Source organism: Argiope bruennichi, chromosome 4 (genome assembly GCF_947563725.1).
Source record: "Argiope bruennichi chromosome 4, qqArgBrue1.1, whole genome shotgun sequence".
NCBI classification, from domain to species: Eukaryota; Metazoa; Arthropoda; class Arachnida; order Araneae; family Araneidae; genus Argiope; species Argiope bruennichi.
In genome coordinates, this window is record NC_079154.1 from 26,118,252 (window position 1) to 26,142,016 (window position 23,765).

The following is a 23,765-nucleotide window of genomic DNA, read 5'->3' on the forward strand; positions in this document are numbered from 1 at the left end:
TTAAAAAAAAAAAAAAAGCATCATGAGTGGACGCATGGTAAAAGAAAATGAACTAGAGCATTTCAAGATGACCGCACGAATGTGCATAGTGAAAAATGAAGCAGGTAACATTCCGTCATAATTGAATACTTGGTGCAGGAAGTTTGAAAAAGCTAAGAGAGAACAAAGGCTTTATGATTTTATCTTTATTTAATGAGTTTCCTCAAGTTTCAAATGTTTTTTATAACATTCTGAATAGAATTTTAATTTATCTTAAATTATATTCAAGCTAGGTGTAAAAAATATTAATTGAGATGTACGAAGCCAGATATTTAGCAAGTGCGTTGATCAGATGCGTGCGAAAATTTCTACAATGATGGAATGAAAATTGTATTGGAAAGTGTCTTTAAATACAGGCTTTCATGTAAAATTAAAATTGAATAAAAAATAGTTATGTTTCGCATTAATCCGCACTTCGTACTTCATTTTTTTTCTACACTTAAAAATGTCTCTTCCTTCCTTTCCCCCCCCCCTACCTTCTTTTCTAAAGAATAAAATTTAGTAAAAAAAAAAAAAAAAAAAAAAATAGATATTTTGAAATAGAAGAAGAATCTTTCGATTATAAGATCAATGTGGTAAAAAAATAATCGTCTTACATCTTCCACAGATGTTTTAGATTTAGATTAATTTAATTTAATTATATTAACGTCCCGTTTTAAAGCAACTCTAGGTCTATTTTGGGATGGATCTCATAATTTTGAACTGCGGTCAGATGACGCGGACGACTCTTGAGCTGGCATCCCTTTCCATACTTTCACGACACGCAGAGGAAGGACGTTTGGCCCCGACATATTTAATGTGCAACAAACCCGCTGATGCGACGGTTCTTCGGTGGAATCGTGTCTCGAACCTGAAACCCTCCCTTCCTCCTGACGAAACCTTACCACTAGGCCACCGCAGCCATTTGCTGTAGAAAGGCCTTTAATCAGTGGCTTAAAGAGAGAGGATTAAATGCTCAGTAAGCCAATCTTGTGGACGAATCATTCGTATGTTTATATCCCTTTTTTGGAATAAAATGCCATAAAGAACCGGTAAATTGACAAAGAGTCGTCTAGAGGTGTTTTTTTAAACCTCTAATGACGACTGGAGGAGGGAGCAAAAAAAGATTAAATTATGCCCAGAGCTCTATCCTTCGCTACACCACTGCTTTCAATAATCTTTTGAATTTATCACAAAATTTTCGATTTCTTCATATGAATTCAAGAACTTAACCGTTCTTTATAATAAATTTATAACGTTATTTTGTTTGTAATTAAAATCGTCTGCCTTTGAAGCGTATATAATTAAAACATTCATTAAAATACACATTCTGTCACATGTTGCTCCTCGGAAAAAGATTCTTTTTTCTCTCATTTCTTTTCTGATGTATTCAAATACTATTATCTTGTTGAGACATGCAAAATATGAAGTAAAAATTGAAATGAACCGAAACACATGATGGAACAAAAGCAACTCTTTTTTTATTTTTTTGCGAGTTCGATTAGATAAGCCACTAGATTACAAACCAAATGAAGATAACGTAACGGAAAATAACATATTTTGGTATTTCAACAGGCGAAAAGCATGCTATAACAATGAAGCATCTAGGTGAGTTATATTTGTAGTTTTTGACAGCTCTGAGTGCAAATTGTGACTCGCTACGTTTTCATTAAAGTGTGTACTATATGAGGAATACACTGATTTAAAATGAAAGTTACCAGTTTATTGGAACTTAAAGCAATAATTTAAAAAGAGAAATAAATCCTTGGGATTAAAAACGCTATTTTATTCTCTCAGTAAAAAATAATAATAATTTTTGAAGATAGAAAATATGACAGTGAATAAATATGTTGTTTTTATTTGTACTTGTATTTGATGCTTAAAAAATTAAATAAAGAGAATTGTTCATTTTTAAATGTAAAGTTAAAAGCAAATTTTGTTCTGATTTTTCGTAGACGCTAATCATCTGAAGGCTGTTGCGTCAGTTTATTTTCATTTTGATTAGTGAATTTATTTTAAATTAAAACAAAAATTTCCTTAAAGAAATACACCAGATATATAAAATTATCCTGTTTTTTTATTTGAAGTTAAATTTTAATCTAATTGAAGGTATTTTTATATTTACATATTTTTTTAACATTTATTAATGGCTTTATATCTATTTTGAATCATTAACAATTCTTGAAGCATGTTTTTTTTTCTTTTTTTTTTTTTTTTTTTCATTTTTCTTTACGTATTATACCAGTTGTTATTGAAAGTACTTTTATTAATGTACTTTGAATAAGTAATATACGTATAATACGTAGTACGTAAAGAAATTATTAACTGTAAAAATTTGATACATTGTATGAACAAAAAAGCAATCTTTATTTAATAAATGAATATTTTTTATAATTAAAACTCAAATATATGATGCGGTGAAATAAAGGTAAATTGAAATATTTTTAATAAATATTTGATAAAAATGTGTATTATTTTGGCTTATTATAATGTCACATTAAATCGTAATGCTATAATATTGAAGATTATTTAACAAATCGTAAAAAATTATACGAGTATGTAAACATTTCGACCTCGGAGCTGCTTTATTTGTCTATTTATTTTTAATTTTCTTGTGTCAGCCATTAATAGAAGTATTCTAAAATATGAAATTCTATTTTTCCAATGCCATTTTCAATATGAAGAAATTCAGACTTAAACGTTATGATAGAATTCCTTCGAGGGAGGATTGGATCTCATCGATGTCAGAAAAGACATTTGTCTGGATAATTCAGTGCATGTTTCTGTAACTTATCCGTTCATGCTTTGTCATTCTATTTGTAGAAATTTTAACATGTAATACTGATTGAGCATGTTTCTGCTCTTTTAATTATATATGAATGACATCGAAAATAATACAAATTGCTTAAATTAAAACATATACACAAAATTTTATAATTCAGAAAAGATTAACCATTTTAAAATTACCTTAAATATTATATATGAATATTGTTGAATTCTTAGAGTAATGATACATAATTTTAGTTTTGAATACCTGTATGTGTACAAAATTCCTGATTATTCTTGATGAACTTTATAATTCATAAAGACATGCGTTAAATTTTCGGAATTTCCGGGGGAGGGGGTCACGTTATTTTGTACTTTTACTTATCATCTTCATTCATTTTCATTCTTTCCCTCTTCCTTATCATCACCCTCTGTCACACCGAGAGGCATTTCATATATGCGGATGAGAAGCTTCCTGTATGGCAGTTGTTTCTTACCACTCTAGTGGGTATAGTCACAATGGGATTGGCTATTCTCTGCCATTGACTAGAGATGCTTCCTATGGGAGAGGTTGTACCGTAGCCGGTGACGGTTCTTAGAACTCAAACATAGTTCCCATCAATGACGTTGCGGCGTACAGATCATTCATAAAACTCCGTATGCCTTTGATTAGGGAAGGTGTAGTTATTTGTCATTGTCATAATTAGGGTTGGGTGTAGTTATGGTTGACTCCAATTATTGCGACATGTTTGACAAATATTTTTTTTTTTTTTACTTTCAACCTAAGAAATTAAACAATTGATTTTGACTACTAGGCGAGTGCCGAGGGTTCTGAAGAAAAAAGAAGATAACAGCTTTTTAGAAGCATCGCGCGTCACAATACCCGAATGATGGGCAGCCCGTCCATAACGTCACACAGAGCTTCGAAGGAGACTTTAGTGTACAGATTCATATTGATATATGATTTCACGTCCTAAAAGGCCAGAAAATCCACTTCAATGGTCTGATGAAGCAGATAAAGCATTTACTTTGGCCAAGCAGGTTCTTGCTATTGCTACCTTACTAAAATACCCCATTCCTGGTACTGAAATAAGTCTTTGGTCGGATGCATCAGATTTAAATATTGGAAACTCTGTGATGCAATCGTGCAATGATAAATGGGAACGAATTGCCTTTTTGTCATGGAGACTCAATAAAAGTCAAAGAAACTGGTTCACATATGATCGGGAATGGTATGCTACTTATGCATCGATTATAAAATTCGAGGATGTTCTCTGTTCATATGCTTGAGGGTCGAATTTTCTCCATTTACACCGATCAGAAACCCGTAATTTTTGTATTCAAACAAAAACCTGAAAAATATACTCCACGTCAGTTCAGGCATTTACAGGCACGACAATTCTGACGTCATGAAAAATAGAATGTGATAGGTGTAGATTTATCTATATCCGTTCAAATCTACACCTCCATCTCACTAATTTATTGTACACATTATTTTTAAAAAAAATCTTATTGACCTAAATTCTGGATTTAAATTTATGCCTTCAAAAGTGTCCTTTTTTTGATACTACCAGTTAAGAAAAATGCAAATACATTTCTTTTTTCGTAATATTTTGTGTTTGTGAAAGGAATATAAGTTCGTGAAATGAGTACGCCTTTTATTATGAAATGAATACAAAGATAATTGACGTCTGGAGGACCTTTCTTTTGTTTTTTCGGCTCATAAATTAATGGAATTGAATAATCTAATATTCTGTTGTCGATGCTCCCCCAAAAGTGTACATTTACTTACGCCACTTCAAAGGGAACCAGTGGCGGATTTCCGACTAAGCTGCTGTTCTAGGGCCACTGGCTAAGAGGAAAGGGGAGGGCAAGAAGTTCGATAAAAAATGTTATTAATTTATTTACCAAGAAAATTTGTAAAGGATACACAGATAATTTGTGAACGAATCTATGAATTATAAAAATATTAAGATATTATTTACACTTTGTAACATTTATTAATCAAGCCGCTATTTGTTTTATTACCTTCACTTTTTTGTTTGCCGGATTCCTCAATAGCAGTTGTCCGCTTAAATAATATTGCTTAGAAACGCGGATGCTGCGCTGTCATGAATCATAATAAACATAGTAATGTATACATTTTTCTGAATTTTATTAAATTGAAAAGACCGTAAAAATCCGTAATTAGATTTGGCTTAAATTTTTACATGTGTCTACGCTATAGATGTTAAATCTGTGTACCGAATTTTATCTGTCTAACTCTCTTCGTTTTGTTAACTTATATTCGAACAACTGGACGGCCAAACTTCCTCTTGACGAACCTTGCACAAAATTTGATAGAAATCTAAGAATTTGATATTAAGATCGTACACCAAATTCCATCCATTTAGCTCAAGGCGTTTTTTATTTATCTTTGTTACAGACAGACTCGCATTTTCCAAAAATAAGTTTTTTCGGAACTCAGAGAAGTCTAAAACGTTTAGATTCGTCAAAATGTCGAATTCGAATTTTTTGACGATTATTACACTTTTTCTATATTAGGTATACGACAAAGTAAAAACATTAAACATATGAGCATTTGAACATTTATTGCCATGACCTTCATAAATACTGTTCTAGAAACTATATATCTATCCATTATTTCCGAATCCCTACTGAGTAATTTTTTTTACTGAGTAAAATATTGATGGTTTAGCGGTATGTGATGCGCGAGGATAGAACCTGCGACCTTGTGGTTCGCAGTCCAATAACTAAACCATTGCGCAAAAGCAATTGCCCGTGCAGCGTAGTTGTTAAATGGCTTATATGCTATTCACCACTGACTCTCCCTCCAGTGAGTCGGAGGTGAGACGAACGATATGGCTGTTGAGTGGTGATGTATTTAGCTGTTTATTCTAATGCACCTGTACCCAGTTGAATAGCGAGTGTGTGTGGGTGAGTGGTTGCCGCGTCAAGTGAGTCTAACGACTTTGGTTGCGGGTAGATGGCGCCAGAACAGCTGTACGAAGGTTGAAGGTTCATTGTCCGAGTTCACCAATTTAGGTGATATGCGATGCGCGAGAATAGAACCTGGGACCTTGTGGTTCGCAGTCCAGTAACTGAACCATTATGCAAAAGCAATTGCACGTGCGGCGTAATTGTTAACTGGCTTATATGCTATTTACCACAATGGATACAGCACACCATTAATTCAGTATAACAGTATTCAGTATTAAAACATAAGGACAGGCATTGACAATGCCTGTCCTTATGTTTTAATCTTGAATTAAAGCACGTCCTGTGTGTGTAAACACATATAACATTTTTATACTGAGTCTCCTTTGTCAGCTTTTTTCCATCTCATTAAAAACTTTTTCACTTACAGAACTTCGCCAGAGACTACCCATCAGTTCCGATGCAGAGCTAGAGCATGGGAGTTACGATCATGCGGATCACAGACCTTCCTTTTCTAAATATGAAAGCGAACTTCTGAAGAAGGATGAAGAGCCAGTTGGAATTCTGTCCGTGCTAATGACTGGTGTCACCATTTTCACTTACTGCATGGACGTCGCGTCTTCGGCCGTTTTATGTTACTGGTTATTTGATGTCAGACGCTGGTGGTGGTGGATGTCAGTAACACCACTGATAATATCTTTGCTCATCGTCAATGCTTTCAGTATGCGATGGTATATACATGATTCTCAAGAAAACAAAGAACATTTGTTGCATGCAAGCCCTGGTCACTGGGTTATGAGGGCAGCGTTCCACGTAATACTGCTGGGACCACTAATTCGGTGAGTAATTAAAATGGTTAGTATTTGATTACTTGAAAATTGATGAGATATATTTATTTTGCACGAGATGTATAGGCATTTATGGAATGAGCCTAAGTGTTTTATTGCTTTTGCTTCACAAACCTCAAGAAACAGAATAGCTTTCATTATTGCTGCGGAAAATTCTACTAAAATTTGAACGGGTTCGCTGTAGTAGGTGTATGGTGATACAGTCAACAGGTCCCAATAAGTGCGAAGTTTAATAACAAGAATTCATCAATACACAGACGACAAAACATAGCCGAGACGTGCCCAAGCAATAAACAGCAGCTCTTATTGCAAGCAGCTCAACAATGAGAAGCAGCTCAAAGCGCCCATAGGGCGAGAACTCATTCAACCAATAATTTGAGCTGAGCTCAAATGACTGCCTCCAGCTTGGTCTCATGGCCTCTTATAATTCCTTAGACAGGGCAGAGTAGGTTCTCGAAAGATCACTTTAAATCGTGTCCTAATGGATCTATCACCCGAATTTTTGAATATTCTAAAAATTTTCATTTTTTCGCCGAAGTCGCAAAATGATCGCCAAAGTCGTATCTCATCCGGCATCCGTTAAGCAACTAATGGAACTATTTGTCACACTATCTGTTTCTTGTGATGGAACTATCTGCGCAGAAAAGTAACATTACAAATTCATAACTTTATAAGTTAGCATGCATATTTTTCCTACGAATAAAATCTACTAAATATTCAATAGAGAGAATTTACAATATGTTATATTAATGCTATAAATTCCCATAAGAAAAAGGTGGTGAAATATGATTCAAAAATATATATTCTTAGAGAAGCTGCTTTTCCTATCCATTTTTTGAGTCTTGAAAGCCTCCACCGGCATTATTGAGTACTGGGCAAATCATAATAATGAATGAAATAATGATACTTGAAGAAATAAAACATCGAAATTTTTTACAGAAATAACGGTTAGTTATATTGCAAACTAATTACAGATTGAATCTTATATGCATGCAATAAGCAGGATGCCATATAAAATCTGCAACGGTTTTCGCACACTCTTCCACTATCTACAGCCTGAGTAAAAACTTTAAGGCCAGTAAAAATTTTTGAGAAAATGGAAACATATAAACTGAGGAATTAAAATACCATTTGATTGATAATTATTGAGCTTAAATAAAAGTAAAAAAAGTAGAAAATTTAATTTGCAAATATTTTATTATTAGAAAATATTACAAAACACAGATGAATATTTGAGCCTGAGTAAAAACTTTAAGGCCAACATAGAAAATAACATATAAGAAAAAAATTACAAATTCTTAGAAGGTTGTGTAGGAGCCATTTCTTCGAATTACTTCAAATATTCTTGTTTTCATGGATGAAACGAGTTTTTGACAAAGGGTGGAGTCGGTTTTATACCATTCATCTTCGATACTAGATTTCAGCTCTGTTGTTGATGTAAAATGTCTCCCATTTGCATAAACTCTTCTTGCTAAGTCACCCCAAAGGTTCTAGATTGGGTTGAGGTCAGGTGATCCAGCTGGCCATTTCACAGTTTCAACATTGTTGACTTGGAACCAATTTTTTGTGCTGTTACTCGAATGGATCGATGCATTGTCTTGCTGATATTTCCAATTTTCTCCAGCAAGACATTCAGCATTTGGCAAACGATGATTTGTTAGGGCATTTTGGTATCCCTGTGAATTCATTCTACCTGAAACGAATGCAATTGAGCTCATAGAATTGTAAGCAAAACAGCCCCAAGTCATGACAGACCCTCCACCTAATTGGCGCTTGGAGAATATTTCTTTTTCATTTCTTATATCATGCCAGTAGAAATTCCAGCCATCTGGCCCATCAAATTCCATTTTTTTTCCCGTCAGAAAATATAATTTCTATCCATTGGTTGTCCCAGGTCATGACTTTCTGGCCGAAGTTCAAACGCTCTATTTTGTGCCTCTGCAGTAACTAAGGCTTAGTCAATTTTGCTGTATAAGTGAACCTTCCAGACCTTCTAATTGTGTTATAAATCGTTTTTTGAGAAACTTTTAAACCTGTCGTCGGAATCAGTTTCCTGGTTGAGTACTTTCAAGTAGATGCAAGTTGGCAAACTCTTCTATCATCACGCGAGGACAAAGCTTTAAATCTTCCCCCAGTATTCTTTTTACCATAATTGTCTTTCAATTTAAAAAAAAATTGTTGACTACAGTCTTTGATCTTCCTATCTTTATCGCAATAGCACGACTACTCATTCCTGTTGAAGACAAAGATTCGATCTGTCCTCTTTCACGATCAGTTAACTTCTTATCCTTCGCCATCTTCACAAAGATCACCAATACTTCGAAGAAACGTATGACAAATATGAAAATTGCAGCGTTGTCACAAGCTAGTAGTTGCAATGGTAATTACACGATTATATTATATTTATTTTTAAAAAATGACTGGTGGCCTTAAAGGTTTTACTCAGGCAGAAATACTAACTTTTTAAATAACCACATGTTTCTCATAATTATGTATTTACAAATTATGTTTGTGGCATTTATTTCTTATCAATTAACTTTAATAATTAATATTATTTGAATCCCTTTTATTTCCTTTTACATTTTCTCAAAATTTTTTATTGGCCTTAAAGTTTTTACTCAGGCTGTATCATCAACTCCACAAGCAATGAGTTTCTGCAACAATCTTCTTGGTAGCATATGCCAAAGCATCCTGGATTTTTCTGTTTTATTATAGTAAAGTGAATTTTCAGACAAAATGAATAATGGAATATTTAATTCATATCTTTCCAATTGATATCAAAAGATATTTAACATAATGCATAGGGCATTTGCGGAGTTCATATAGAAGTTAGACTATAAAGTCTCTTAGATCAGTCAAACTATCTGTTCAGGCATAAGAGATCACAAGATCATTTAGAAGGCTGAGAACTATAGTCAAAAGACTATAGTTCTCAACCTTTATCTGAGTATTTGCTAGCAATAACTGTCAAACTCGAGGCACCCTCAAAACATCAAATTACTGAGATTTACTAACCATTAGAATTACATGGATGATAATCCTTATTCTAACCTGATGATGTAGAACCTGTGTCATTTAAATGCAAGGGAAAACTTTATTTGTCTGAGTATACCCTACTATCGCAAGATACTGAACGATATCTCTAATGTATTATTTGGCATTCTGAATGCCAAACAGTATCGTGAGGATATCGTTAAAATGTTTTAGGGTCTTTTGTGTTAAAAAGGCACAACGTATTCAATCATCATTGCTCTGTTTCGATGAGCTTCAGTCCATTCAAATTTTTTTGTCTTTTTAAATTGTTGAAATTTGAGGATGTCTTGGGGTGTAAAGTGAATAAAACAAAGGGATGCAACATCTAACACTGCTGCAGACTCTTGGAAATAAATTGTTAGTTCTTTTGAAAGCGAGTATCTCCTGTTAGCATGAGTAATTGTACGATATTCCTACGATGTTGCTCGATGTTTTCACTTTCGAGTGCCGGTCAATGTTGTGGTGAAAAGCATATAAGCCAGTTAACAGCTACGCTACCCGAGCAATTGCTTTTGTATCGTGGTCATGTTACCGGACTACGAACCACAAAGTCCCAGGTTCTATCCTCGCTCATCGCAAATTCGCCACATTGGTGACCTCGGACGATGATCGTTCAACTTACGTACAGCTGTTGTGGCGCCATCTACCCACAGCAAACCAAAGTCGTCAGACTCACTTGACGCAGCAACAGCATCAGCAACCACTCACCCACACACACTCGCCATAACGCTTGGCGCTACTCAAATGGGAACAGGCGCATTAGAATCAACAGCTAATACATCACCACTCAACAGCCATATCGTTCGTCTCACCTCCGACTCACTGGAGGGAGAGTCTGTGGTGAAAAACATATAAGCCCGTTAACAGCTACGCTACTCGAGCAATTGCTTTTGTTTCGTGGTCATGTTACTGGGCTGCGAAAAACAAGGTCCCAGGTTCTATCCTCGCTCCTAACAAACCGCCACAATGTCGGGAAGTTATCTTAATAATGTTATTCGGCATTTTTTGCTCATAGGGTCCGTGCACTTGCCATTCAGATTATTCCTAGTATCGTGTTTCGGCCGATATTGTTCTTCCGAAAATTATTTTTTCCTTCTTTTTCTGAATTAGCGGCATAACTTATGTACTTTATTTATAGCAGATACGGTCATTCCGAAGAAGGTTGAAATCGGTGTGAATTTATGGTAGCAACTCAGTCAATCTTAAATTCAATATGTCCTCTCTTTGTAAGGGACTCATTTGCAGCTCATTTCCGAATAATTTAATGATTGATGCATACTTATTTCAATTCACGGTTTCATAATACGTTTCTATGCGCCTTTCATTTAGCAACCATTCTTATATGAGAGGATTATTGATAGCAGGTACTCTTGTAATCTAATGTGTTTCAAATGTTGATTTCGTAACATTTTGTCCGAAGTATTAATATTCCTCAATAATATTTTTACAAATCTGTAATTTTACTACCCGCCACGAATAGTGTCATCCTGGGAAAAACTGTTAAAACCTTTGTAAGATCTGTCCTGTGCGTCAATGACCTGAGATCTTGGCGGCCATTTGGCGACTTGGCGACGAATTTGGCGAGTTTGGCGACTAAAGGGATTATACTGGAAAGTTCGAGAAGTTTCACGATCCATCCAGTAGGAACTGAGATACACACAGATACGCCCTGATTGGTCTGAAGATTCTAGCCCCGCCTCCCGGAACTATAAAAGACGGGCACTCTGAAGCTGGAGAAGAAGTTGTGTGGATCGTCAGAAGTCGTGTGTATAGTCAGAGGCGGTGTGTGGTGAGAGTCGGAGTCGCCGACACGTAGAGAAACTGGAGGATTAGACAGCAAGAAAGCTGCTGAACTAGCAATTAAATGTGCTGCGCTATTACAATTGATTAGCGGTATTTGTTGTAGAAGAAAAATTTTGTAACAATATGTTAATATCAGGAGGACTATTTTTTACATACCTTCTTACAATATTCCTATTTATATTTTATGTTTATTTCAAAATCAACAAATCTAGATACTGAGAATGAATATTTTGATTACAGCATGATTTTGATTCATGATTTTTTTTGAAAAAAAATATTTAATGATATTATTATCTTTTACAGGTATTCTGAATTATTTTTGTATGGCTTGCACACATGCGATAGGAAAGATCCTAAACGTGACCAGTATCGGCTAATGTTTCTGCAAGAGGACAGAGATATTTCGATGCTAACTTTGGTGGGGAGTTTTATAAAGTCTGCGCCAGTGCTCGTATTGCATATGTACATTTTGGTGCAGAACAGGATACCACTCAACGCACCTACGAGTAAGGCAATTTTAATAAACTTACCTACATGTAAAAAAAAGTCATAAATTATAATCTTATATAATGTGTATACATATGAACAATCACACAAAAATACCTGGAAAACTTTTGGAAAATCAAATGTCATGAAATATTTTAAAGCTGGATTTAGGTGGCAATCGGCAAGGCCCAATTACAAACAATTTTAGTCATAATTTATTTTTTAATATTTAAGAATCTATTAAATCCCGTTGCATATATTATTCCTTTGAATTTTTCGTTTCTAATACAATATGGCGCATTATTTTCTTTTGTAATACAATAAAGACAACCGTGTGCATAGTTTACAAGTCTTCCTTTTTTTAGTTTGGAAACAAAATTTGAAACACGTGAGGAATTTCAATGATCAGACCACGTAAGAAATTTCATGCGCCTAAGTGTTTGTGCTTTTCATTTACAGTTTTAACATGCCCACATATAGATAGACAGACAGACCATCCATCAATAGTTTGATTGTGTGTTAAAACTGCAATTTAGGCTATGATACAAGTCTATAATTCTGAAAATAAAAACAAATGCTACATTTAATCTCTTCGTTTCCGTCCAAAAAATATGATCAAAATCTATATCTTTATTGGCAAGAATACAAATCAAATGTTAGTGTATATGCCTTGTCTGTCTCTTCCTTTTTACACTAACAAACCGAGCCGAGATTAGATACAAGTATGGTATGAAGCCAATTGAGAAAAAAATGGCCCAATCTGCATATGGCCTGTCCTAGACATAAGGCATGTCTATCCTTAAGTTTTTAGGGTGGAAGAAAGAAAACCAAATGGCAAATTGTGAGAGATTATTGAATGGATTGTTTTTAGTTAGAAGAAAGCATTTGTATTTGAGTACTAAGTCTTCCTTAGTAGACACTTTTTCTAGATCTATTTTAAATGTTTAAAAAAGCAATTTTTATGAATTCTTTCTACATTTATTTCACCTATATCTACTTCAAGATATGGAAAAATCGTTTGCATATTTTATCTTCTAACAAAAAGTATTGCGATTCAATTCAAACAATCATAGATACAGATCAATGCTCCTTTGTTGCCAGGAGATAAAATGGGAAACAATTGTTACTGAATACCTCAATTTCAGTTTCATCATAAACAGTTGTATTATAAGAATAAAGTCTTTCGTTAGTAATTATTTAATTTATCGAATAGTATAGTATAAAGCCTTTTTAAATAATAAGCGATGTTTTTAGTTATGTAGCTTTCGGCGTAAAAAATATCTCCGAATAGCTGTTTTTGCAACACAGATAATATAAAAGAAGATAAAGAAGTGAAATATGAATAAAAAATTAAGTATGAACTATCGGGAATTGTCTCCTCCAAACTTTCTCGCATTCACTCTAACAAAGTGTTATCCCAGACAACGCCTTGCAAGCCATTGGAGTACAATAGTTATGAACTTTCGGCATGAATTTAGATTTTTTATTGAATCTATCATGTGACCCTCGGCTAGATTTTTTGGATGCTTAATCCCTGCCATGCGGTTAATAATAACATAAAATCGAATTCGTGTTTTCTAACCGATGGAAACAGAAATTACAATTATAATTTTACGCATGGCTATACTTGTAAACACAAAATCCCATACCAAATTTGTTATATTTAAATCATTGCGTTTACTTGTTTCTGAAAGTACAGACCGACAGACGGTCAGCCTCATGTTGGATTTGGCTCAAAATTTGATAAGCGTCTACACTATAAATGTTAAATCAATGCACTGAATTTTATCTATAGAGCTCGCTTCATTTTGTAGTTATATATGCGGAACAGCGGGTAGACAGACTTTCTGTAAATGGATTTTACTCAAAATTGGATAGAAATTTACAAATTTGGTATAACGACCTTATACGAAAGCAGTCTAGGTCAAAGCGTTCTTGAATTATTTTTGTCACAGACAGACAGACAAGCGGATATTTTCTAAAAATCTGGTTTTCGAGCGCAAGAAGATCTAAAACGTAGGGATTCATCAAAATTTCTAGTTCAAATTTTTTGACGATTACAATACTCTCTCTATACTTTATATACGAGAAAATAAGAAACGCATGTGAAGCAAATAAAATTTAAAATTTATTTCATTTTTACTTCATTGAAACAAAAAATGTAAATCATTCTTTTATAGCCCGAGCCCAAGCGGTGAATCTTGTTTCTGCTCTCGTGGAGTTATCTCTTGCTCAAAGTGCCTATCACAGGGCTCGACGTCGCGCTACTCCTCTGAAGCAGAACATGACGAGGATTGGCACTGCCGCGCAGTTTTTCAGCCACTGTTGCGTCATAGCATCCAGGGTCATGGCGTTGGCAGCATTCGCGTCAATCTATGGACACTGGATTTTTCTATTTGTTGGAATCCATTGGTGCCTGATGACAGCCTGGCTCATGTGCTTGAGGACATCCTTCTGTGTAAGCTCTACTGGCCAGCCTCGACCTTTGGAAGAGTTCATATTTAATATCGTCGTTGGAGTAATTTATGTCTTCTGTTTCGTGAACGTTAAAGACGAACCTACTAGGTATGAATATTTAATATCGTTGTTGGAGTAATTTATGTCTTCCTCTTCGTGAATGTTAAAGACGAACCTGCTAGGTATGAATATTTAATATCGTTGTTGGAGTAATTTATGTCTTCTGTTTCGTGAATGTTAAAGACGAACCTACTAGGTATGAATATTTAATATCGTTGTTGGAGTAATTTATGTCTTCTGTTTCGTGAATGTTAAAGACGAACCTGCTAGGTATGAATATTTAATATCGTTGTTGGAGTAATTTATGTCTTCTGTTTCGTGAATGTTAAAGACGAACCTGCTAGGTATGAATATTTAATATCGTTGTTGGAGTAATTTATGTCTTCTGTTTCGTGAATGTTAAAGACGAACCTGCTAGGTATGAATATTTAATATCGTTGTTGGAGTAATTTATGTCTTCTGTTTCGTGAATGTTAAAGACGAACCTACTAGGTATGAATATTTAATATCGTTGTTGGAGTAATTTATGTCTTCTGTTTCGTGAACGTTAAAGACGAACCTACTAGGTATGAATATTTAATATCGTTGTTGGAGTAATTTATGTCTTCTGTTTCGTGAACGTTAAAGACGAACCTACTAGGTATGAATATTTAATATCGTTGTTGGAGTAATTTATGTCTTCTGTTTCGTGAACGTTAAAGACGAACCTACTAGGTATGAATATTTAATATCGTTGTTGGAGTAATTTATGTCTTCTGCTTCGTGAACGTTAAAGACGAACCTACTAGGTATGAATATTTAATATCGTTGCTGGAGTAATTTATGTCTTCTGTTTCGTGAACGTTAAAGACGAAACTAATAGGTATGAATATTTAATATCGTTGTTGGAGTAATTTATGTCTTCTGTTTCGTGAATGTTAAAGACGAACCTACTAGGTTTGAATATTTAATATCGTTGTTGGAGTAATTTATGTCTTCTGCTTCGTGAATGCTACTAGGTATGAATATTTAATATCGGTGTTGGAGTAATTTATGTCTTCTGTTTCGTGAACGTTAAAGACGAACCTACTAGGTATGAATACTTTTTTCTAATTTTAGATCTAAAAAGTATCTTCAAACAAAACAAAAAATTCATGAACTCATAAAACTGTATTTCATCCCTATTAGCACAATATGTTATATGAAATTTCCACGATGTTGTTCGACATTCTAAATATCGGCCAATGTCGTGTAGATATCGAATCAATGTTGTTTGGCATTTTGCGCTAACAGGGATAAAAGAGCTTAAGAAATTTTATGGGAAACTTCAGAGAATATTAATTGGAGAGAAAAATTAAAGGAGGAGGAAATTAGGTATTTTTCTATTAGTAAAAAATGCCCATCAATATTCTTGTGACACCGTCACGACACATCGAACATCGAACAAAATCATAGATATATCACGCAATATCTTGTGCTAATAGGGGTATGCCATTTCTTTTAAATAAAATTCAATGAGAGATAAGTAGTAATTCCAAATCGGCATTATCATAGTTGTTCTATGGAAACCATCTTCTCTTCAGTAAATAGAAATCTGCGCATCTTTGGGGCACATTTGAAAGCAGCATCAGTGATATCGCCAAAGATAGCATATTTTTTAATAAAGTGTTATCCCAAAAAAACACATTGCATGACACTGGCATACAATAGTTACGAAATATCAATCTTTGGCCTGAATTTAGCATTTTCATTGAATCTATCGAGGAATTCTTGGAATTTTCGGAATTTCTCATATAAGAATTTTGGAAATTAATCCTTAGCAGGCGGTTAATAGTATCCAAAAATTAAATTTGAATTTTAAATACTATTTCCTAATCTATTGCGAAAAGATTTTAATGCAAAATTACACTTGTAGTCTCAAAATCCCACACCAAATTTGATATATTTAAGTCATTGCGTTTTTTGTGTTATCGCGTTTAAATTTTTTTATAGGTACAGACTGGCAAATAGTTAACCCGTTCTTGGGTATGGCTCAAAATTTGATAGGTGTCTTCAATATAGATCTTAAATCTGTACACCGAATTTTATCTATCCACTTCTCTTCGTTTTGTAGCTATCACATTAAATAATATTTGACTAACCGGATAGACAGACTTCCACGTAATGAATTTTTCTCAACATTTGACAGAAATCTACAAATTGAGTGCGAAAACCATATACCAAATTTCAGCCGTATAGCTCAAAGCATTTTTGAATTATCTTTGTGAAAGATGGACAGATAGACGGGTATTTCTATAAATGTGTTTTTTCGAACTCGGAAGGTCTAAAACGTGGAGAATCGTCTAAATCTCGAACTCGAATTTTTTGACGATTACAATATTTTCTGTGAAAAAAGTGAGTTGATGTTTCAAATCCTAATATCAAGGATTGTGAGAGTAGATGAAATTAATTTCAATTGTGGAGCATATGTCATTGAGAAAGTAGCTGATAGATTTTTGTTAGAAATTTGGTGTTTAAGAGAGTGAAAAAATGATAGACGCAACCAGATATCTGAAATTACCTAAAGAAGCATGTCGGAATCTTGAAAAAAGTTTAAAGAGGCCCCTGATGCAGACAATCTTGTCGATGTTGAAAATCTGCAACAATTTTGGAAATAATTGTCAAAATGGACAAATTGTCAAAATAGATATCTCTTCCGATTATGAGAAAATCCGCTGCGTCTACAAGAGCTCGCCTTAACAGATGAATTATTAGTAACAGGTTGCGCAAAAGAAGGCGGTTTGCAAAAATTTAGTCGCTTACTAATTTTGCCTGGTAAATGAGTCCAACCGAAAGGGTGCAGGGATAATCGAAAATGGAGAATTGCGTATTAAAATCGATTTCTCTTAATTTATGAGGGGATTCCAGTTATTTTGAAATCAGGAGGGAAACACACGCAATGAACCTGAAAATATGCATATCATAACATATCATATCACCAACTCGCCCGAAGGCATGCGGATAATAATACTAAATGACTGGACCGCCGCAACAGCAACACTGGCGGGAACTGTAGTCGAGTCCTAAGGGCCTTCACCGGCCACGGTACAACCCTTCCCAAAGGAAGTACGTCCCGTCATCGAGGGAAGGAGCCAGACACCACCTTTTCGTGTACCCTCCAGGGTGGCGAGAAACGACCACCATGCCGGAAGATTCCCATCCTCATTTCGAAGTGCTCTCCCGGGGTGAATGAAAATATACATATAAGACATTGGTCCAAAAATGATTAAATCATGGTGGGTATCAATTTGAGTAGCAGCGCTACATCAGACAAATAGAGGTGATGCTCTGAATCTTCCCAATAAATTGCATAAAAATACAACCAGCAATTAACTTTTTCCTTATAAGGATAGAATGGATATCCTTCAAAATTTGATATAAATAGCGATTTTGAGCTATCGTATATTCACAGACAGATAGCAGATAAAATTCCAAAAATGTGTTTTCGGACTCTAGGGATTCGTGAAAAATCTCTAGTTAACTTTATTTGGGGAGGGAGAGGAATTGAATGGACAAAGTTCCGAAGAATTTTATAGCCATATTTAAAATTCAATATGCCTAAAAAGTTCTTGTGAGAGTAAAGAACTATTTCATTCAGAAATTTATTATTTTTCCTATTTGTATATTAATTATATGGTATGCATTTAAATTTACGTTTCGTGCTCCAACAGGTGGAAATACGCAACTTATTATTTCATCATATGGGTAGAAAATCTAGTCCTGATTCTTCTGTGGTACCTCAGAGCAGATCCTGATCTCTGGTTTAGGATTCCTTTACTGAACGCCGTCATTCTTAGTTTAGCTGTTGGTTTGACTTTTCTTGTGCTGTACTATAGATATCTGCATCCGAATAAAGTTGCAAATATTCTACAACAACGTTATTAATTACCTGAATCTTTCATATGCATATAAATTTTGTTTTGACGAAGCATTATGAAAAGATGCTGTCGTTTCACGTATAGTTATTTTTTTGTTGTTGTTGTTACAGCTGTGTTATGTAAACTTCAATGTAATTATGTTTTGTAATGTTGTTAAAAATAAAAATTCATAAAACAAAACTGTGCTAAATTTATTAATGATAAATGAAAAAGAAATTTTGTCTTATGTTATCAAGAAACAACATCTCGACTTCATCTACCACTTATGAAAATAATCAATAAATTTCAAAATAAAACGTCGTTTCAGTGTATATTTTTGTTTACGACACATACAATAGAGCGCAGTGTTACGAATCTGCTAACTTACTCTTTAAAGAAATTAAGAAAGGGATATTTACAGAGACTCTTAATAGATGCTGAATGTATTATTCAATAACCTGCGACCAATTGGCGACAGAAATTTACGATTTCAGAAAATTCAAGAATTGCTACAGTTTTTATACCTTATTTGAATGATATTAGTATTTACAAATAATCAGTCCGAATTATGACTTATCAGCTGAAGTCAATTTTCAGTTAAAGAGGTGTATAAATGATGCGATGAGATTGTGGTTTAGTTTAGTTATACTAACGTCCCGTTGTAAAGCAATACTAGGGCTATTTTTGTTAGGAAATTTCGGTATTAAGGTTATAAATTCCAAATTATTTTATCTCCCGTACTTTATTAAAAAAAATGATGCAATGCATTTTGAACTTGCTTTTGTGCGTCATTAATATGAATAAATCACTTCACGTGACATTAAACATTTAACTATTTAATCGGTATCGCATCTGATATTTATGTAACCTAGCAACAGTAATATAAAAACTTTAGAATTAAGACATGAGATAAATACGTGTCGTTATGTTTGTAAGATGTTTTGGTTCGGTATTGGTCTCAGGTCCTGTAATGACCGTTTATGTTTTTATAAGTTTTCCCCGTCATATCTGTAAATAGTTCATCATGTGTTCAATTCCATTTCCTCGTAATAAATTGTATTTAAATTAAATCTTTCCTTTTGTCGGACCCAATCTTTGGAGACTTTTTATTCATCATCATTTCCACTGCAATACTCTGATATCAAACGGCTGAATTCCCAGCCGTTTTATAAAATATCATTGTAACAATTTTGGGACGGACATCGTAATTTTGAACCGTGATCAGATGACGGGGACGACACCTGAGCTGGCAACACCCTCTTCACGCCACACCAGCGGGAGGACGTTTGGCATGACGGATTTAACGTGCAACAGACCCCCTTACACGACGGTTCTTCGGTGGAATCGGGTCTCGAACCTGAAACCTTACGGCTCACAAGCCGAGACTTTACTACCAGGCCACCGCGGCCGCGATGAGATGTTAGAGAGCAATATTAGGGTAAATAGACGAAGGAAGGTTGTACGTTTTATTTATTGGGGTGGTTGCATTTATCCTCCCGGTTATGTTTAATCTAATTTCTTTCTTTTTGGCACATGCTGATTCTCGTGGCGCAAATGTAGAATTCCTGTGAACACATAAAAGATTGTAAGTAGCATAAGGCGCTCTTCAATATTGCTCTGCTATGTTTGCGGTACTATAATGTTCAGAATATCGCAAAACCTCGTAAAGATACTATGCAGTGTCTTTATACTAATGGGAATTCTTCATTAATACTTGGATTGACACCGTAAGCAATTTTTTAGGGTTTTTCCTATCTTCTCAAAATAGAAATTTTTATAGAGTTATTTGTTCCCAACGACAATAAAATATTTTAAAGATTTTAGTGCCTTAATTATTAGTTTGTATATTAATTCATCTAAATTATTTATTTCACACAAGTCAGCCATCTAGAAATAAATTTGTAAAATATTAAATTAAAAAAAATTCTTTATATTTACAAACGCAAATGAAGAAATATAATACAAACTAAAAAGTAGAAAATAATAAAAAATAAAAACGTTTCAGACCTGTTTTATTAGTGTTGAAAAGCAGAAAATAATATTTTTTTAATCGAACATCTAGCAATTTTTCTTAAAACATAATGTAATCACAAAATCGAATTTCTTGGATATCCATTGAAAGTTAAAGCATATTACAAATGTTATTGAAATTCCAAGTAATTTAAAATATTTCAGTTAGATTGGTTTAGTTATACTAACAACTCATTTGGAAGCTACACGAGGTCAATTTTGAGATGGGCCTCGTCATTTTGAGCCTCGTTCAGAAGACGGGGATGAGCCTGAGCTGGTACTCCTCCATTGAAATTTCAACGCAACATAAACAAAGGGATGCCCCGCTGCCGACAACAGATTTTGAGTGTACTTGATTTCAATACACGATGATCTCCAGTGGAATCTGTTATTGAACTTGGAATTCTCCAACTTCGAAGCTGTGGTGTGTGGGTATGCGCATGCGTAAGTGCGTTCATGAATACGTTTTTGAAAAAATTAGTTAAATTTTTTTACGTATTGTAATCGCACAGGAAACCAATATTAGGATATTCCACCAAAGAGAGAATTGCATTGTTTTTATAGAAATGACGAATATTTTATGAGCGGTTGTTACGTAACCAATATCATAAAGTCACAAATATTAGTGATCAATACTTTTCAAAGAGGGGTGTGATTCAAATCCTTGATACGATCTTACTGGTGGTATTTCGATTACAGGTTTTGGATCACGATAGATGTAACAATCGACACGATATCATTGAAATTTGCCGGAGCGTTGACTTTACTGGAAAGTAAGAATCGATACGATCTGTCCAATGGAAGCTCTCGAAAGAAATCTATGATTGGATTGAAAAGTGAACGGACCGGTTATTGGAATTATCGTATCGTATCATTCAATTGCATATCACTGGAATTTATCGGAGCTGTGATTTCACCGGAAAGTGCGAGGCTTCACTGGAAAGTGCGAAGTCACCGCGCCACTTTACGGGAGTGACCGATATTCGTATTTGATGATGCGCTATTCCATACAGATCATTTTTAATTGCTCGTGGCATGATTGACTTTGATTACATGTACTCGGTTTACTACTGGCACCATCTATTGGTAGAATATAGGACTAAAGTAAACATTTTAAAGAAATGACATAAATTAAACAAACAGTTTTGAAAAAAAAATCAAATTTAAGAAGTAAGCTGACATAGATAAATTAATTCAATCACACGTTACTTAAATTAGTAGATTAAATATTAATTACAATTAATAAATTCTATATTTAATACTAAGTAATAATTTTCAATTAATAATATGATTGAAATAACAGATATTTGGAACAAATATTTAAAAATAACAATAGCAAAATTATTTGTTACTCAAAAAATCGTGGATTATGCATTCTCTATGCTTTTAACATTTCAGTAATATTTATATTCCTTGTAAATATTTAAAAAAAACAATGAATACAAAATGAGATACAGGAAAAGTGACGACACAAACAGTGGATCACCTCACAAAGTCTTTTATCCTGAATGTAATAGTTTCTGAAACAAACAATATACTGAATTCTATGAAATGTAATTTATCTTCAAATGGCGGACATCCTTTTTATGCTATTTCCCTGCACATTGAAAAAGAGTGGACAAGTGTGCAGGCGATTCGAACGTGATTTAAGTGTTGTATAATATTAAATTCTATCCAAGAATAATTTTTTTTTCAGACTTTTGCTCTATTCAAGATTTTGGGAAGTTAAAATTTCCAAGAGCAACTGGAAGTGTTGATTTTTTTCCACTTATACACTAATTACCTTTCTAAATGGATTTTTGATAAAAATTCTCCTAAGCTGAAAAAAATAACACAATCAGAAAAAGACTCGGATCTGTTTTTTGGCCCAATTTTCTAAACTTTTATCGATATTCTATTAACAATTTTTTATTAATCAGAATTCAAACAAAACACATTTATCCATATGTCATAAAACGAAACATTTTTAATAACATAGTTTTTGTCGTGAAATAATTAGGAGAAGGAGAAGAAACTTGGAATAAACTCATTCGACAGATTTAGTGCATTGTTGTAAAAATTGTTTAAGTGTGGCTAACAGCGTATCATATTATACATATGTACAAATTGTAATCGATAATATTTGATTAGTGAAATAAGTGAAATATAATCGATCAAATCGGAAAATCCAGATATTTTATAATTAAGTAAATCTTATTTTCCATTTATACATTTTATTTATACCATCGTTTTATGTTGAATTCATACCATTTGCAATGACTTAGCAATAGACATTTCCTCGAGAGATAAAAGCCAAAATAAAACCATTTGGCTTGGCTCACCAGTACATCGCTGGTTAAAAAGTAGCTTTCAGGGGACTCTCAGACTCTTGATTGTAGTAGAGAGGATCAGGCTACTCTTACTCGCTTAATCAGTGGTCACCTTAGAACTATGAAATGTCCTGAGGGTTCTAAGTGCTTTGAAGTCTGCCCCAAGTGTTTTACTGAAGAGGCTTCAACAGATCACATTCTTATTTTCCTGGACCTCTCCAGACAAGATCTCATTGACAATTGATTGTCAATATTGGACTTTTTCAGGGTGCACAATTTCATCCGCTTGATATAGCTCTGCTGTTCTTGGGGATATACAACTACAATTACACGACTCTTAATGCCCATTTCCACTCTCCAAAGATGTACCATGTTCATTTACAATAACTGATTAAGATTTCTCCTATCCTACAGATTTATTTTATGAGATATTTTAATCATCTTAAATATTGTTTTGCATCTTAATATTATTACATCAATTTCTATAACTATATTTTTATCATGAAAATTAAATCACATAATTCAAATCAAAATCCATGCTTTTCATCTCAAATAAGTTTTTATTTATAGTTTCTATAACTTTGGTACTTTTCCTACCTAAAAAAAAAGGAAAGAGAAAAATAATCATTTCAGATAAAAGTTTTAAAATTTGGCCTTTTATTATTTTATAAGGCTACCTTTGCTTGTAAAAATATAGTATATTTTCAAAATGTTATTTATTTAAATTTTTATGAAGTATATACACAAACAAATACAATACAATATAAATAACATTACTTAAATAATTAAAAGATAGAATTTCACAGAAATAAGTTCAATAAGTCATTAATTATCACAAAAACATACCATTAAAAAAAGGGAATATCCAATGAGAAATTTATATATATATATATATATATATATATACACACAAAAGTATTGGAATCAAGTTAATAGGAAAAACAAAAATTCAAAAAAATCAAACCAAAAAAATTATAAAAAATATAAAAAAAGAATCCGGCCTGAACACTTTTTCAAGGGTCACCCTCAGGCAGGGATTCAAAGAAAGGGATTTTTTCTGTGAGGAAATACAGACATTGTCTAATAATGATTCCTCGTGACCCGAAAATCCCCTGAAATTATGCTCAAGAGATATACCATTTTAACAAAAAGGAAATATAAAA

The 23,765-nt window shown here is 33.6% G+C and overlaps 1 protein-coding gene across 1 annotated transcript; it reads left to right on the forward strand.

The window, feature by feature from the left end:
* Positions 1-1,551: 1,551 nt before the first annotated feature.
* LOC129965414 (XK-related protein 6-like) lies at positions 1,552-18,471 on the forward strand. The gene is made up of 5 exons (XM_056079268.1): positions 1,552-1,626; positions 6,152-6,560; positions 11,709-11,911; positions 14,072-14,456; positions 18,098-18,471. Exons 1-5 carry the CDS (start codon positions 1,614-1,616, stop codon positions 18,309-18,311), a joined length of 1,224 nt encoding a protein of 407 aa, XP_055935243.1. The 5' UTR covers positions 1,552-1,613; the 3' UTR covers positions 18,312-18,471.
* The last annotated feature ends 5,294 nt before the right edge of the window (positions 18,472-23,765 follow it).